The sequence below is a fragment of the Helicoverpa zea genome, chromosome 18, assembly GCF_022581195.2.
Source record: "Helicoverpa zea isolate HzStark_Cry1AcR chromosome 18, ilHelZeax1.1, whole genome shotgun sequence".
NCBI lineage: Eukaryota > Metazoa > Arthropoda > Insecta > Lepidoptera > Noctuidae > Helicoverpa > Helicoverpa zea.
Window position 1 is genome coordinate 11393680 of NC_061469.1, and position 19508 is coordinate 11413187.

The 19508-nt window shown below is 36.8% G+C and overlaps 1 protein-coding gene across 1 annotated transcript in view; it reads right to left on the minus strand.

Annotated features, from left to right (window-relative positions):
- The window catches only part of LOC124639192, a 45924-nt gene extending 29062 nt beyond the window's left edge, over positions 1–16862 (minus strand). The window contains exon 1 of the mRNA XM_047176447.1: positions 16346–16862. Within this exon, the coding sequence (XP_047032403.1) occupies positions 16346–16790 (445 nt within the window). The 5' untranslated portion in view covers positions 16791–16862. The remainder of the gene's footprint in view (positions 1–16345) is intronic.
- Between the last annotated feature and the right edge of the window lie 2646 nt (positions 16863–19508).

Here is a 19508-nt window from a genome sequence, read left to right on the forward strand (position 1 = left end):
TTTTTCTGACTAACAAAGCAAGCTAAACTGGTACACGAACTAGTGAAAGTGCTCAATGCATCTCAACAATAAGCCCAAAATAACTATAATAATGATCGATCCTAGTCGATAACAAATAGTGAATATACGTTTCATACGTTTCTTTGTTTGTTTTTTTGTAACATTTGGTGTTAACACTTGGCAGATGTGAAAGTATGGTTTAATTGTATAGATAATAATGCATCTCTCATCCATCAAATACTTTCTGTAAATCATTCGTTCAAATTAAACTATGAATCAGCTGTTTCTGAATGTCTAACACAAATGCCTCCAATTAACATGTATTATGAAAGGAGTAAAAACCCACACCGTGCATGAAAAGTGAGATTCTAGGAATATCCCCAGATCACGACTAATAAATAAAAATAGCGAACTGATACGTACTTCTAGCCACGAAAGTCTTTCTGTGAACCTCTTGTCTTAAAAAATATGTAGGTACTTATTAGATATGAAACCAGCGTTTAAACGGGCTTCGGTATTCGGGATCGAAAGAGTTACTGCGGCCCTGGAACAAAACGACTTCACAAAAAACTAAGTAAGTCTATGAGGTCCTTCTGGACATGTGCGGAAGAGATCTTCTGATGAAATTCCGTAATATGCTACGACACCTATCAATTATGTAAAGAGTGCTTTGCCTAGATTACCTAGCCCTACTTTGTCCATCCATCAGTGATAAGTCTACACACTCTGCAACAAATCTAGAAAAAATACGTATTTACCCACTGACAGATCTACAAATGATTAATCACTTCACGCCGGATCGGTGTTCGCTTTTTACTCTTATTACCAACCTATAACGACTTAAGAACCATTACGGTAATACGCAAGGAAACCGCAAAGATACTTTCAAAGACTAATCCGATAATAAATAGTCTTAATATAAATTATCAAGAACAGAATGGATAGATGTAATTATAGGTTTGGTTTGGGTAATTCCGAAGCTCCAAATTGCTCTACTTTTAATGAATGGCTTATTTTAAATGTTGCGATCGCTAATGTTTTTGTAAGGTGCGGTGTAATGAGTATGTCAGTTACTTGCGTTTTTTATGATTGATGTTGTCTAAAAAGATGAATTATTACTGATTAAGACGAAATAACTAAAACAAATCTACTCTACTTTTAAAACTTACAGATACAAGATATGCGCGAGAAACATCACCCTTTTACACAGTTAGGTAAAAATAATACACAAACAAAACTCACAAATACTTCAGTATCAACCGAATTTCCATCATCATCACCTGCCTAGTAGTGTCTAGCCTTTTCCAGTCAGCTTCCAGTCTGACCGTATGCAGCTGAGTACCAGTGTTTTACAAGGAGCGACTGCCTATCAGACGTCGTCAAGCCAGTTACCCGGGCAACCCAAAACCCCTTGGTAAGACTGGTAGTCAGACTTTCTGAATTCTGACTACCCGTAATGACTGCCAAAAATGTTCAATGAAAGCCGAACAATGAGCAACTGAACTTATAAGAAGGCAAGAAAGAGCCCTTGACTCGGTCCAACGTTATTTTCGTCATGGAAGTTTATAAGGAAAAACTAGTGAATAAATAGTTGAGCCCATATTGTGGTTAGAAAGTTTAAGTAGGGACACAAATTGTTCAGTCATTGACCTCAGAGATGACAGCTGATTATAACGTGGCCCTTATCTAAACCTCATATCTGGAGCTATTCATTTACTTAGGTAATTCTTAAAGAATAGATTTTTAGTTAATAGCCCATACTGACTGCAGACTTGTGTTTAGTTCAAATGAAGCTTACATATATACTTTTGAAATGCCAATTTACAATCAGTAATCAAAAAGTAGCATAGAAAACTAGCAATAGTAGGTAATTTACAGTTATTTACTGACCTTTCCGGCTTTCCCGCAATGAGATGGTTAACCGCAAAACATTACTTACAGCCTCTTCCAATTTGTCATTCATTGCTTCATATGATCAGAAATACTCTGGCGTTGATAACTTGTTGATCGTAATGGACCAAACATGACAACAACAACAATAACATTTTCAAAGATGTGTATTAATAATGAACACTTATACTTTATTAACATTAAAACGTTATTTAAAGGTATACAAAAGAAATTGAATATTTAATTTAATTGGGTACTAAACCTACAACATACTAATACCTACCTAGTGACCCTTGATCCTTTCAAAATACATAAATGTCTATCTTCTGCAATTTATCTGCCGCGGTTATGTTAATTTTATGCGAAATACTAGAATAAACTATTACGGTCCTCATTAGGACTAGAATAATGAGGTATGTTATATTCGTCCTTAGGATATGAGCACACTGTCTGTAATGGAAAGTCGCTGAAGTCAATGTCGAAAGTTTAAGTATCTAAGATCCTTTCTAAAAGTATAATCGCAAAAGTGAGTTTGTTTGTTTGTTGAGCTTTAACGCAAAAACTGCTCATTGGGGTATCCTGGTTCTAGAGACCGGTTGTGCGGGACATCGCTCCTTGATTCCTTTGGATGTGGACGAAGTCGGGTCGAAATCTAGTAGAATATATTCTAACAAAGTGTCTGCTACATGCAACCTTTATCTAACTTCTACGGTAACATACTTTCAGTTTATTATAGAGTGTAAAAGCTAAAGCTTAGAAGATTAGCCGTACTCTGCCCCATAAAGCACTGGAGACTTAATTGCTCTCTAAGCAACTCTGTAGAGCAGTGTAACTTGTACTTACACGATAACACGATTACTCTCAGCTAGTTTGGACACTAAGTTCGAAGCTCTATATGGTGGACGATACACAAGTTGGTTTCTAACATCATGAGGATTCTTAACTTTACAATTTGGAGAAACTACGTCCTGTGAAGCAGGGACCTCGCAGTTTCTCGATGAATGTAGCACTTTTTGAAGCCGGTTCATTAGTTTTTGAGTGATCAAAATCAAAGATCGTTCTTTTGTCTTTATCAAGTTAGTGTACCTCTAGTTAGTGAAGTTAGCGCAGTTGAAGTTTGGGTATTTCCCGCAATTATGAGTATCAGTATCAAACTTCTTCACTCTGCTTTCTCACTTTTCTAAAAGTTACATAGTACGTACTCAGATAAAAACACCTTTTATTACCTATTCAACAATCACCCATGAAAGCTTCACACACAAAAGAATTACTAATGGTTCGATCGATTACAAAATTAAGGATAACAACCACTTAACAATATTCCCACGTGTGTTCTACCTTATCGGAGCCCTATCCTGTTTGTGACCACGACCATGACAGCATTCCTGCACCATTACCAGCCGCCAGACAGGTTGCAGCTCACCTGGTACACTTGTGAGATGAGTCCGTGTCCCGTTTACCTACCGGTTTCAGTGCTGATCATTTTTTATGACCACTTCAACGTTTTATGAAAGTTTTCCCTTGAAGAAGTGCGGTTAACACCTGTTTTTGTTGCTTAAACTGGTCTCTTGTGTCATGTGATTTTTTTGTGGGTAGGTGGAGTTGTGTTGGGAAGTGGCTGTTTTTTTTTTTGCAGTTAATAGCGCGCCGTGCTCATCGAAATTTTGATAAATGACCAGATGAAGGGGATACTTTTAATTCCAAACATCCTTATTACTAGTGCAGATGCGAAAGTATTTGTAACTGTCGCGCTTTCACGCCAAAACTATTGCACCGATTCAAATGGAATTTGTTTCACAGATGGCCTAGGACCTGCGAAAGGTTACTTTTTTCTCTCAGGGTGCGAGAAACAGTTCCCTTGATATGCTGGTGGAACTGCGGTGAATAGCTATATCTATATTTTACACTAGAAATGAGTTCTTAAACTTTGTCACTCTACCAAAACTCAAATCAGTTTTTCTACAACTACTAACATAGGTGTCTGTCTTAGTTTGGCCTGTCGCCAGAATGCTCAGAACAATTAACCGGGCAACCCACTCGTTAACAAGCACTTAGCAAGTTCCTTCATAATGATTGTCTTTCTCTGGTTGCACTTTAGCAATTAAACTATCAACAGATACTTGAATGTGTTGAAGAATGCCGTTTTCAACCGACTTCTCAAAAAAGAGGAAGCTCTTAATTCAGATGTTTGCGTATTCTTTTTAGGGTTCCGTACCCAAAGGGTGAAACGGGACCGTATTGTTTTCGCTCCTCTGTCCGTCGGTCCGTCTGTCACCAGGCTGTACCTATCTCATAAACCGTGATAGTTAGAGAATTGAAATTTTTACAGATAATGTATTTCTGTTGCCGCTATAACAACAAATGTACAACTGAAAACTAGAATACAATGAATATTTTGGGGGGCTCCCATACAACAAACGTAATTTTTTTTGCTAGTTTTCTAAATAATGGTGCGGAACCCTTCGTGTACGATTCCGACTCGCACTTGGCCGGTTTTTTTATAGTAAAACTGAAGGTTATACATAAAAACAAGAAACTACTGATCATAAGTTAGGAAGTAGTTCCCCCAGGACGCTGGCAAAACCGTGGGAGGTAGCTAGTGATAAATGGACCTTATACCAGGAAACAGTAACTACTGCAATTTCCAGTTTACGACTAGGTTCAAGTTAATATTTTATGTAGCTAAGCATAAAATACTGAATGGGCTCTTGAGGTGCTGACCGGTGGAAAAATTTTAAAGAAATTGTACATAGTTTTGTCTGACTAATTTTAGTTGTTTTGAGTTAACGCGGAAGCATGACTCCCATAGTGATTTATGAATGGTTTATATCGAAAAAGAAGAATACACCTTCAATATCTGAGACTTTATCAAAAAAGTCGTGGTGGCCTAGTGGGTAAAAGACCAACCTCTCAAGTATGAGGGCGCGGGTTCGATCCCAGGTCAGGCAAGTACCAATGCAACTTTTCGAAGTTTGTATGTACTTTCTAAGTATATCTTAGACACCGTTGACTGTGTTTCGGATGGCCCGTTAAACTGTAGGTCCCGGCTGTCATTGAACATTCTTGGCAGCCGTTACGGGTAGTCAGAAGCCAGTAAGTCTGACACCAGTCTAACCAAGGGGTATCGGGTTGCCCGGGTCAGATAGGCAGTCGCTTCTTGTAAAGCACTGGTACTCAGCTGAATCCGGTTAGACTGGAAGCCGACCCCAACATGATTGGGAAAAAGGCTCGGAGGATGATGATCTGAGACTTTATCACTATATTAGTTAGCCTTTATTTTTATTCATCGAACTGTAAGCCGACCATAAAGTAATTGTTTATCAAATCAAAGGAGACGAGCTAATAACACCTAGTGCTTTTGAGTAACTAGCTGTAGAATCAATATAGTTATAAGTATAGAACCAGTTTCTATAATATCTTCCAGTACGTTATCATGCAGCTGATAGACTAAATAGAGTAATTTCAGCGACAAACTAGACCATTCACGACCTCCTTGCACTTTCACTGCATAATACTCTGTGGAAACTAGGACAGGAACAAAAGCTCAGAACCGTGACAATGCAAAAAATATACATTCTTATATTTCTTATTTAAAAGTATTTTGTATATTTTTGTAGATAAACGTGAACTTGGTCTTTGCATTTTTTTTGTGGTCTGATAACGACTCTAGTACTTTCTCTTGGATCTAATCATAAAAGGATAGTAGGTAATATTTGTGTATCCTGATTATTTTAATTGCCTTAATTCTTCTGATATTTAAAACGTTCTCGTTTTTATTCAATTATGGAAAAATTGTAGGTAAAATAATTAACGGTATGTTCCTACTCTCTACTTGCTTTTTTGCGTAGGTATCCTAAAAATAATATAACCAGTAACATGATATAAATCTTTAAAAAAACAAATTATTCAAGGTTAATGAATATGTTAAATGCGTTGATAAATCAAATAAATAAAATACTAACTATAAAATTCACAACAAATTAAATAGCGATTGAATCATGAATCTATTCATAAGATAGGGTAGCCTGAGGCTTCAGATTCCGGTTGCTATGAAAACATGAATGTGAGTCATCATCACAATATCTAGGTTTAGCGTCATTGAACATTGCAGATTTTTATCGGCCAACAGTTCATTGGTAACAGACAAAGTCCCCATTCGCTCTTGGCCGATTTGAAACCGGTAACGCGCTGACCAAGCCATAGGAATTAAACTAAAGAAATGGTATTGACGAGCTAAACGGTTTTCTATTGAATTCACTAGAAAGAAAAGTTTCTAAGTGAAATTATTACCTTTACATTAACATTCAACGAAGTTAAAGCTGATTTCACCATATTAGTATGAATACCTGATTAATCGATGACATAAGCCGTTAACGTATACGATGTTTTTCCATAAAAACCTTATAATCCAAAGTCCAAATCTCTGTCGTCCACGTTAAGAGAAATTAAATGATAATTACTGTCTATTTATAGATGAAATTGCATGTTATTAATTATATCTTGATTATTTATATAAACACACGTCACTGGAAAGTTCCAATCTCTAAATTCGTTTGCTCCGGCCGTCGTGCCATAAACGGCAAAAAAAGTAATTATAATCCAGTTTAGAGACGAAGTTGTTTACTTGATTTACATAATCCCCGTACATGGTTTAACAATTAAATTGTTTCACGCAGTATTATAGATATACATTTTCTAACAAAAGTTTTCACTCTCATCTCGCCATTGGGGACCGTCCTTTCTCTAAGAGCGTTGGGTCAGGGTCGGTTAAACGATACTGTTTTCTGAGAGACTTTATGTAATACCATTTATATTCGAATATGTTAATAAGGTACCAGTTTGCTCTATCTATACATATAATAAATCTGTAAAAAAACTGTGTCTGTACATTGAATATATTAAAAAAATAATAATTGGGTAGGGTTTAGAAACAGTAATGGAGCACAAATCCAAAAAAAAAATTCTGTCTGTATGTCTGTATGTCTGTTTGTTTGTACACGCTAATCTTCGGAACTACTGAACGGATTTCAATGATTTTTTCTTTGTTGTATCAGTATTAAGCCTGGTCAACATATAGGCTATAATTTATCTTCGAAACTTGAAGACCTGATGCAGAACTCCAACAGACCAATAAAACTATATATACAAATATGGTGCCGTGGAAAAAATTGTTTCATTTGATGAGCATTTTCAGCTGAGATAATAAATTTTAAGATCTGGAACACCTGATGTGGAACCCCAAGAGCCCAGCTTCTCTGTACCATATACAGGTATGACGTTTTAGCAAAAGTTTTTCAATTTGATAAGCACTTTCTATTGACTTATACAAATTGAAGATCTAAAACATCTGATGTGGAACTCCAGGGGCCCAGCTAGACTATAGCATATAGAGGTATGACGTTTTAGCAAAAGTTGTTCAATCTGATAAGCACTCTCTGTTGACTTATAAAAATTGAAGATGTAAAACACCTGATGTGGAACTCCAGGAGCCCTGCTAGACTATATGAAGCATATGAAGATATGACGTTTTAGCAAAAGTGGTTCAATCTGATAAGCACTCTCTATTGACGCATTTTTCTTTTCTCTCTCACACAAACAAATAATAACGAAGATACAACAACGCTTGAATTTCGTGTTAAGTCACTGCTTAGTACAAATTTTACATACCTAGACGTGGCGTCATGAGCCCCCGCTCTCTAACTTTGTTGCGTTATATCTCATTATTATTTTGTATGTCTCTTCCAGACCTCGGGACTACAGAGTTCCGAATTTTTGGGAGGCAAACGTGGGGCCGAAGCCAACACGCTGAAGTCCTTTTGAGACAACTTTAATGAAATGGTGACACAAAACCGACGATTATCCCTTTATACACTATAGAAATGAATCCAAGGACAATCCCCGGTGGACGTCGTTAAAAAAAAAACAATCCCCGGTTCTGTGCTAAACTATTGCTAACTATGGAGGAAAACTACTTGGGCTATTGTGATGGGATGTTAGTGGATGACAATGTATTAGGTACATGTAAAAACGGCAGGTGGAGACTCGCCACCTCACTTACTGGGCCCCCGGGAACCAGTCACTGAATAGCAACAAGAGGGCAACAGGGACATGAGCGGCTGAAGGGTGAGGATAACTCGGCGGACTTTAAACGCAGATTACGCGCTCCCTGTGCTTACCATGAGGCACCTACCCTGCGAGCAAGGCTACTAATCCTGCTCTAGCGACGGCTCCACTCTGGACGGCCAAGCCAAGCCAGAGGCGTGAGACCTACCCCCGTCATGGTTCACTCCGACCGGCCGGATATGGGGGACAGTATACACTCCCTGGAGAACTCAGTATATATAGCCCCGCGGGGTCGCTACTCCCCGTCATCAGCCTCAGATGTCCTGCGGTGCCTATATCTCATTATTATTGTCGTTATTATCTCAAGAGCGTTTGTCCCAATTATGTTAGGGTCGACTTCCAGTCAAGATGCAACTGAGTACCAGTGTTCTACAAGGAGCGACTGCCTATCTGACCTCCACAACCCGGTTACCCGCTCAACCCAACACCCCTTGGTAAGACTTACTGGCTTCTGACTACCCATAACGACTGCCAAGAATGGAATGTTCAATGACAGTCGGAACCTACAGTTTAACATCCCCTCCAAATAACGGTCATTGGTATCCAAAATATACGTAGAAAGTACATACTTTGAAAAGTTACATTGGCAGGCACTTGCCAGACCTGGAATCAAAGACGCACGCTCATACTTAAGAGATTGGTTCTCTACCCACTAAACCACCACGAATTCCACCAAGTCACCACGACTTTGTCATCTATTTAATGTTTTTATACGTAATATTTTTGCCACACACAACTTAAATGCGGACTAATTAGAATCACTACTTTTATCCCTATGTTCACGTCTATTGCGACTATTCAGATCTTTGATTTTGCTGACCCCGTAGTCGCTGGCATAAGGGACAGGATCCGCGTACGAAGTCGCGGGTAGAAGCTAGTTGATAATATTACAACAAAAGATGTGTCGCTTTCGTTTAAGTGTTGTTTAACTCTTGATATATAAATAAATAAAGTTTGTGTAAATAAAATATGACAGGAAAACAATAGCGAATACTGGCAATTAGAACAGGAAGAAGAGCCGGGCCATCCCAAATGGAATAAGATGAGCATAATTGGACAAGTGATACGGATACCACTTTATTATTCGAGACACGATATTAATCAGAAGCAACATTAAAGATATCATTAGGAATAACCAAATAAATTAGTTTAGCCTTCGATACATTTAGATTAAATCAACACATCATTAGAAGACGCCTTACAAGAAGACTGACTAATATTTCAAGCGTAATTGGCACAACTTTCGTCTTCAACAGTAGGTAAATTATAATGTTACACATTTTTACCGCAGTGAAACCGTAATCACGATGCATAGCAACACTAACAAAATTTAGATACAGAGATTAGCTCATTTTATAATTGTTTAACCACTGTTCTTGCACGCGTTCTTTATAATAAACTAACTTTATATGAAAATAAAGATGAAAATGACTTTTATTAGAAGAATTACAAATGAGGGCTATGCTAATAAGAGGGCTTAAAGACTTAAGAATATACATTCTTAAGGCGTATTCTACTCTGTAGTTATACAGAATATAAATATGAAATATCATGATAATGTTAATCATAACTGTTAAAACATGTGAATTAAAGATTTATCATTTAGATGAATTATAGAATTAAAAATTAATCGGAATGAAAAATGCGAATTGATATTAATTTCAATATGTACTGAGCTTTCTTAATTTTAACTGATATTTAGCTAAGCTCAGATTATGCCATGCTCACTTACTACACAATAAAGAAAATCATCAACCATTTACAAACAAAACACACACAGTCAAACAGCTTCATAATCTGATTAAAAAGAAACTACACAAGTTTACAGAACTAATCTCAAAGAAAACAAACTTAGTAATTGGCAAGGAGACGTTCGTAGATGGTGAGCAACGCGATTAGTTGTGCGACAGACAAGTTCAGCTGCAGGTAAATCCAATTCCCAGTTCATTGCAAAAATGTACCCAGTTCCCAGTTTACTACTCCGCAGAGACTGTTAATGAACGGAAATTGATCGGTTCACAATGAGTTTACCTCGTACTTTTGATTGGAACTCTTGTGTATTTTGTAAGCGAGTTATGTTACACTTTATAATTATTTTTACCTCTTGTTCTTTACATTGATATGTGACGTATATTGTTTGTAAGCGTCAGAGTATCTTCTCTAATAAATTGTCATTCAACTCCTGTTGAAAAGTGATTGATTCATTTCATTGCCAGGTCTTTCAAGACTTTGCGGTGGTGGCATTGACAATAACTATTGATAAAGAACTATCAGTAACTATCCTTAGTTAACTATTGTTCTTTATTCTTGGAATTCAATATCCTATGTAACAGTTCGTCGATGATATCATTTATTATATATTATACTTTGAATATTATTAATAATTTATGTTATACCTAGTCAAAGAACAATGCAACAATGGTCACTGAAGTAACTATTGTAAGATATTGTGGGAAATTATGCCTAACCTTTAGCCTATAAAAATAATTATTTAAAACCAAACGTCGGTAGTAGATAATAATATTTATCTTAACTCTATCATAATAGACTAGTGTGCTAGACATACCAACTTAGTGTTCCATGTCTGATATCAATTACATGGTGACCTAGACTACATAGCGGCGATGTAGGTACGCAATTCTAACAAGCTCCGCGGTTCCCATGTAAATATGCAACGGTCTAGCCCGGATCTTATAAGGAAAGGATGTTTCTAACGTGCATGCAATTTAAATTGAAGTATCTATGTAATGTGAAAAAACTAAAGAATATGCAAGACATACCTACCTGTAATATTAAAAATTGGTGCAAGCATTTTAAAACTTGCTAGAATTTTCCTTTGCTGTAATACTTACACTGTTAGCTTACTTATATCATGCTATATTTCACGTATGGTTATCTCTCGAAACCTGATCATCATCATCATCTCAGTGTTGCATTTGATAGAGTACCAATGTATGTTTATATTATTTACGTACAAGACATTATCCATACCCAGGTATGTCTAGAATAGAATGCTTGTAACATAAACTTAGCACAAGTTTGTTTTGACCGTATTATCTGAACTAACTGGCTTGCTCTTTGAAAGTCTATGTATCTCATCTTGATGAACATTTCAGCTAAAACACATACATGAATGTTTAGTCTACAAGTGCAGTAACGCCTTTGATTCGAGCTCGTCTTCAGCTAGTGCTAATTAATTAACTAATGCCTGAATAATGAATTGTAATAGAACTGCATTGAGATGGCAGCGAGGTGAATTTCAACTATCTAAATATGAATGGGTCTTTTGTGTTTTGATATTTAAGTGTTGATTTCAATGAAGCATTGATGCGTTTGATAAATATTTTGATTCGTATACCTAATTTATCACGAGTAGAACGGCTTGTAAGACTAAATAATAACTCGCAAAAAAGTTAAGCATAAAATATCACCAATAAGCCTCGAGATAAAACCTGCCCACCACGATATATTAAAAACAGATACAATATCGTAAAATTGCAGCTCCATACATTACACAATATTAATGCATGAAAGTCCTTCTTCAATATTAAAGGTGCGCACACATTATTTCCGGACTGCATTAACATAAAAATGATACGGCTTTTTCGTAACTACGTTTTAAATATTCAAAAAGCAAACAAATATGGTAAAAACTGAAGTTTTATGTTTTTATATACAAAGAATACCTATTCAAATTATTATAAAAACAGATTTCATACCGTTTTAAGATAGGCGCCTACTTTTTTCATTAAGACATCGAAAACGATTTAAATAATTTGCTTAAAGTATTCAAGTCAGCTGGCAAAGAGCTTAAATATAATGATCACTTTCAAATCGACGCGTGACGATCATTGATATCGGATGTTCGCGATAATGCGATCCCGCCTTAACATTTACGACATTATTTATTTGACGTTTTCAATACTTTTTCGGTAAAAAGTATTCATACATATTTATGGGCAGGTATGTCCTTGTTGGAGAACCCCGAAACCTCGATACGTGCCCGAATCGGGTTTTTATTTCTGTTTGTGTCACTGAAGATGAGATGGGAATACTAATCTTGTATGGGAAAGGGGTCGTGACCTTCATAAGATGTGGAAGTGAATTATGGCGATGGGATTTATTGTTAACTTTGTGATTTATTGCCGATACCGATGCTCCTTTCCAATAATGATTAAGGGAGATATAATATCCGGATATCTAACGGCTTAAGGTGAAGGGGGGATCAACCCTTAGATTGCTGCTATTTATTACGGTTAAATAATAAATGTACATGGATTTTAAGTTGTATAACAGTATCAATTTATTGATCCCATGTAATGAGGCAGGCTGTTGTGGTCTTGCACGATTTACCGCTTGATTGCACGTCGGTGTAGCTGCACTTATTATATTAACTTTATTATGCAGTCACGGTTACTATGAGAAAACTATTTTTGATTTTATTGTTTATTTCAGGCTCATAAGGCTCGTAGACAAAACAGAGATATAACAATACTTATAAACTACTTACAATAAGGAAAACGTTATAAAGATTTGAACTTCTCTTTTCGCAACAGCTATGCTTAGTCACAATTATTGAAAATCAATGAAACTAGCACAGACAGAACTTTGATATATTACCAATTAGATTAGTTTTGGATATAAATTAAACAAATTAATTGAATGAGTACATTTACGCGAATTCTGACAGAATGTATGAATTTCTTAATTTATGTTTAATGAAGCACTCGAGTGATTTAATAATTAACGCATAAGATGAAACACTAAATCCACTTTCTCGTCTAAATAATATATGATTACTTCGTCTGAAGTGAGTACTACAAACGCAACTCATTGGAATTGATTTGAAAACTTTTGAAAGTGGCTTACTGCGAAATTATCTGGAGAAACTTTTCGTGATCTCATTCTATTCAATACTAATGGAACTTTACTTTTATTTGGATGTAATCGACCGCTGTGTTGATTTATCATTGATTCTAATCACTTATGTTACGAGTTGCTTATAATCGTGCTAGGTATTTATATGATGAGCAACATTATTAAATTAACACACATATCTGTGGATCTACCTAACTACTTACCCAGAAACTACTAAACGATTTGAAAAAAAAATATTCCTCTTGTAGGAAGCTACGCTATCTCCAGGTCACATAGGTAGATACCTAGGCCATACTTTGTGCGTGAAAAAGTTCGGAGAAATATCTAGAATTAAACAAGATAACGAAGTCACTACTGACCATTTCCAATTGCTATGATAAGAACGATAGGTTAATCGAAAGCTTTTGTGTTGTTTCCCAGAAATTATGCAGATTTACTTGTGAAATTGAGTGTCGTAATCCCGTTTAGATAGAGATTTTGGTGCAGCCTGATACGTGTCGAGGGAACTATCGAAATGTGAGTAGGCATACTTTTGACTAACTAAAAGCAGGCCTCTGTCACTCGACGTACTTGCGCGCGATTAATGCCTACCGCTCGCTGGGTTACCGGTAGCCCCACGCGGCTCAGGGCTTTCAACAGTCACACGCGCCGCGCGCGCTCTAATATTATTATTTTTATTTCATGGCATGTTATGCTGTTGGTTTTTATTAGGTTTTTTAAGCTACCTCACAAACTGATGGATTATTTTGAGTTGTGTTGGTTTATATGCTACTATTGTAAGATTTAGAAACATTTTATATGTATGAACTTATCTAGTAATTCTATTTTTTTTTATAAATTAATACATTTCTACTTTATGATTTTAACAACAGAGATCATTAGGTACTTATTTTACTTTAGATACCTACTTAGTTATATGAACTGTATTGTGAGTTTTGTAGCTCAAAACACATCTCGAGTGTAAGTAGGTATAGTTCCAACTTAATGACAACTCGGAACATTACGCGTGTCGCTACGCAGAAACCAATTTTAGGTATGTATCAACACACTCGACGGAGTTGTACCATATGGGGTATGGCACTTGTGCTCGAAAAATAGTTGGAAACCGACTTTGATTTTGACGAAAGCTTTACTTAAGTACTTACCTATGCTTACGTATTAGGTAATATTTAGTTAGTATAGTTCGGCCATTCAGAGAATGCGTTCCTGACACGTCGCGATTGAACTGACGACGTAACTTTGCAATGGCGTTGCAGTTACGATAAAAATATTTTTGCTGGTTGTTTACCGTTTTAACAATTGAGGAGCATTAAAACAACATTATTATATCAATAATCAATGAATGTTATTACGTCGTCAGTTCAATCGCGACGTGTCAGGAACGCATTCTCTGAATGGCCGAACTATAATATATACCCATACTCCATTTTAGTAGGCAATACAATAGTTAACTAAAGAAAAATATTCTTGATATTACTTTTTATTTAAAAACTCAGTTTTAAAAATGGCTCTCTTAAAATAAGCGTAACTTTGTTTTCCTACTTAAATATTAATAAATTGTAAGAAGCAACCCTAAGCACGGCCACGGCACGGTTGCGGTCACTGAACTGTGCGCTATCGCATTGGAATAACAATCAAGCGCTCGAGCTTTTAAGGTTCATTTTATAACGCAGATAGGAATTTGTAGGTAGTTGGGGAACTTGTAGGTGCTTATAACAGTAGGTATGGACTTTTTTGTATGGAGTGATTTATCTGTTACGATATGATACTGAAATTTATTTCAGAATAGAAACTATTACTTTTGTAATTCACGGTTCTGCTGTAGAAAGGCTATAAAACTAAATTTTACCTCTCTTCGAAGTAACATCTAATACCGCATAGGAAGTAACTGCATTAGCAATTGGCAGGTTTTAACGCAATTTGCATATCTCTTCACTTTGCATACATATTCAAATGCTTACTTACATCGTTTAAGTACATTGTTAACCTGTAAAATCTGTTAAGGTAGTCTGTAAACTAGTTGGGAGTTGTAAGGCGTCACAACAAGGCAAGTCGTTTTCAAGACATTCGTTAGACTCACCTATGTGCTTAAATTTAAAATTGCTTACAATGTAAAATATTACCTTTGATCAGTATCCATTTGAAAATTAAGCATTTTAAATAGTAATGTTCCCACATAGTTTCTATTCTGGGTCAAATTAGATATCATGCGTATCTTTTTCGTCTATTTTGTAATGCGACCTATTGGTTACCTACCTACAGCTAGCTTAGAGTCCAGTCTATACCTAATTATTGGAAGATATAAATATAAACAGATGTGAAATGAAGGTAATTAGGCAAAATAACAATTTCAGATATATGTCTAAGATACGAAGCGATGTTTCCACGATGATATCATCCGTACAACAATTTCAGATAAGAAAGAAGCGATCATTTTTCAACTACAATAAAACAATCTCAGCTTTCTCCTTTACGAAAAAGGAAGATGAGTACTTTTATTTTTTTCCATTAACCGTGTCGGGTGGGCGGCGTGCCTTACGACTCATCTTACTGACCCTTTGGCACAGAACCACTACATGGACACTTGTGGGGTAAATTATAGCCTTTTAAAGTTCCTGGCGTATTTGGGACGAAAGAAAAAACAGTGTCTCGTCTTCTTTAGGAAAGTTATGGGTAGGTAGGTGTAGTCGTTACGGTGTCCGTAGGTAATGAGGTGACTAATGTTTGTAGTTTTGCATTAGCACCTATGCTTACCACTGTATAATATACCTAGGAATGCTAGATCTTTCCGCGGTGAAGTTTTCCGAATTTCCGCCTACAAACTTAGTAGGTTTTTTGATTTGATTTTATGTGGGAAAACCAACAATATTTTTTGAACAAACCTTGATATTTTACCTCTCTGTTTTAATGGGACCTAAACAAAGTTTTGCGTTGGTATTGTACTAGACTTTGGTGTATTCTATATTTAAACGTTCGATACGTTTTCTATATTTCTGTACATTTCAACTCATGGAATAATTTTGTGAATGTATTTCTGGAATAATATTTAGTATAGTCCTTGGGATTATTCCACCTGCCTATGATGCATTTTATAAGTATTCACTAAAGATGAATCGATTAAATTAGATTTAATCTACTTATATTACACTAGCTTCTGCCAGCGGTTTCACCCGCATCCCGTGGGAACTACTTCCCGTACCGGGATAAAAAGTAGCCTATAGCCTTCCTCGATAAATGGGCTATCTAACACTGAAAGAAATTTTCAAATCGGACCAGTAGTTCCTGAGATTAGCGCATTCAAACAAACAAACAAACAAACTCTTCAGCTTTATAATATTTGTATAGATTAGAGATTACCTATCAACAAATAAAATACCAGTTTATAAGGTAAAGGCCAGTACTTAAGTACCCTACAATGATGCTCATTGCAGAGTCACCAAGAATTCGAACTTACCTCCGAAGAAAAATCCTCTACCCTGTTCCTTGCCAGTTGTGCTTTTGTCCAGACTCCGGAAATTGCTGCCCGCATGTTGCACTGCACTGATTTTTTTAAATTTATCAGTCGTACTCCTACAATCAACATTCCGTACCAAAACTAATATCACTAACAATATCACTTTGTAACAATCCGATTGCGAGCACATTTTAATCGTTTCATAATTGCAAACAAACCATTCTTTGGTAGAAACAATATTAATTACAATTAATAGTTTATTTTCTAAAATAATTTTCACTTTTACTCTCGTAAAATATTTTTTCGTTTTCGCGCGTAAACTTCGCGCCGGCCATTTTCGCGGTACGCGCGGCGCATGCGCTGTGTCGACGGTCGCACTGTCAATTGGACGCGCCGGTTCTGCGTTCAAAATTATTACAGAAACGTGCCGGGTGATAGTGATCATTTATTTATTATTATTTGCTTTTTGCATTATTTTTTGCATTATTTGCTTTTTTTACGGCCTTGGCTTTGAGAAAGGTTATGGTCAAATCATAATTAGGGGTCTGCTCTTTATTACCTAACGGAAGCATTATTATAATTATCTACAAGTTTTTCCGTTTGCCTTTTACGTTTAACTGCTTGTTTACATTCCAAGAACATCGTTTTAAATGTAAGAATTACTCTACTTTCATTTAATTTAAAGCCCACCATACTAGCAGATATTAATATAAAATGAGGATGTTCCGCCACTTTGCCAGCAAAACCTGCTTTTCCCGTTCCGTAACTCCCAGGCGAATAAATCTTATCAATTACGTACAGATGCTACGCCTTAAAAGGTGCGGACATGCGCCAAATTATTTTTTACCTTGATCATCAATTAGGTTCTTTTTGTGCAGGCATGCCACTCATCATTTATTAATATTCCATTATGCATCACTAACTTTTTATTTTATTCAGGTAACGAGCGATCACGATGCCACCAATAAAATATCTACTGCGAAAATTAAACCTCTATGCTCATGCTAGAACGGAGGTCCAAATCTATACCGATTAAAATAAAATTCTAAAGGGGATAGAAGTACTGGACACAGATTTAGACTACCTTAAATTCAGGTGATTTAAATATGTAGTCCCACAGGATGCGAGCGAAATCGCAGGAGCTAATTCACGATAAAATATTCTATGAATTCCCTCGGCGTGATAAACCGGTGGCACAAGCCGGCTTCCAGTGTGGCGGACAGTGCGCCCAGGGTAATTGGCCTAATTACTCGTCAAGTATGGTTGCAGCCTGACTACATTAATGACCTGCCTGTATAAGGCACGTCATTCTTCACCATTAGCCTTATAGGTGCTAGTAAGCGGGGCCCTACAAGCCTATATCTAAGTAAGTAGGGTATGTACTTACATTTGTTGATTTGTAGTAGATAACTTACAGGCACCTTTTTGTTTATGTCTTTTATTCTTATCCTAAATAGATATCCAACAACACACAAAACTGCACCACCATACAACAGTATCTATTATAAAGAAATCTGATTCACCTTTAACTCCACAAAAATGTAAACAAAAAGTTTGTATCAGATTGAGGCGAAGCTTCGGAACGAATATCAGTTTTATTTTTCCTATAAGCAAGTACCGCGGCATGGAGCGCACGCTTTCTCTAATTGCTTTGGCAGCTCGCGTCCACAGGATGTAGACGCTAGCATTTAGAACGAAACTATTACCTTGATAAGTACATGCATCATTACTTTGATGGATTAGTTACTTAAGCCATTGCATTAGTTCATTTAAACTAAGTTAATAGAACTGGATAATAAGATTTGGAATGTCTTTAAACGCCACACTCGTGGCCACACTGCAGATACAATTACCCATTGTTCGGCGGCCACTGGTGAATGAAAATGTTTCAGGTGAAAGCAATTAGGCACTTTATTCCGTAATTTATCAATTGCATTATAATTAGATGTCCTATCTATGAATAGATCTCAGCTATTCTCCACTATACATACAAATAGGTAGGTTCATAGGTACTCTAGACCAGTCACAACAGTGTTGAGCTGTTGTTTGCATCGTAAGCCGGCTTACAACTACATGCTCCTCTCGATAATTTATTCATTCGAACTTGCTAAGGCTTCGACACGGCAAGCACTCTGCATCAACACTATATCGCACAAACTTATGAAGAAACAAAGTCCTCTTCAATAAAACCTGCCTACTTTGTTGACACAATATGCAGATACACATGACACATGCGGAGACACCTAAAGTAATTAACTATAATAGTGAAATGAAAATAATTATAAAAAATTATAAAAATAACATATCTTTGAAATAAAAGTATTGTTTTTGCAGTCTTGCTGCAAAATAAAATACTTACAACTATGTGGGCTTTGTTCGTATGCCTTGAGTTTATCTAACAGGCTCGATCTACATATCTTTTGTCAAAGAATGTCAGCCATTGCACAAACCTCCTACGTACTTGAGAGTCAAATCACCCGGGATTAAAACCTACAAGACTTACGGAGCCGAAACGTGGACACTGACGGTACGGCTGGTCCACAAGTTTAAAGTCGCTCAGCGGGCTATGGAAAGAGCTATGCTCGGCGTTTCTCTGAGGGATCGCATCAGAAATGAGGTAATCCGTCAGAGAACCAAGGTCATCGACATAGCCTACCGAATCAGCAAGCTGAAGTGGCAGTGGGCTGGCCATATTAGCCGAAGAACCGATAACCGTTGGGGTAAACGAGTTCTAGAGTGGAGACCACGCCTCGGCAAACGTAGTGTAGGACGTCCTCAGGCACGGTGGAGTGATGACTTGCGCAAGACGGCTGGCAGGAGCTGGATGCGAGAAGCCGAAAATAGATCTCAGTGGCGTGCACTTGGAGAGGCCTATGTCCAGCAGTGGACTGCGATAGGCTGATGATGATGATGATGATGGGATTAAAATCTGAGACCGGATTCACCGATTACAGTAACAGCTACTGTAACCACTAAACTAATGATTCAACGGCTAAACTGTGGATACAAGATGAACTAAAGAAAGTGAAACAAAGTTTTTGCTACTAGGCGCAGGTAGGTACATCTTGATTGAGATAATATAACCGTGCGATGGGAGATCATCATTATGCGTTCATTAGTGGCCTCGCGTGCGGTCAGCTCTAACACTTTCTTGTAAACATGC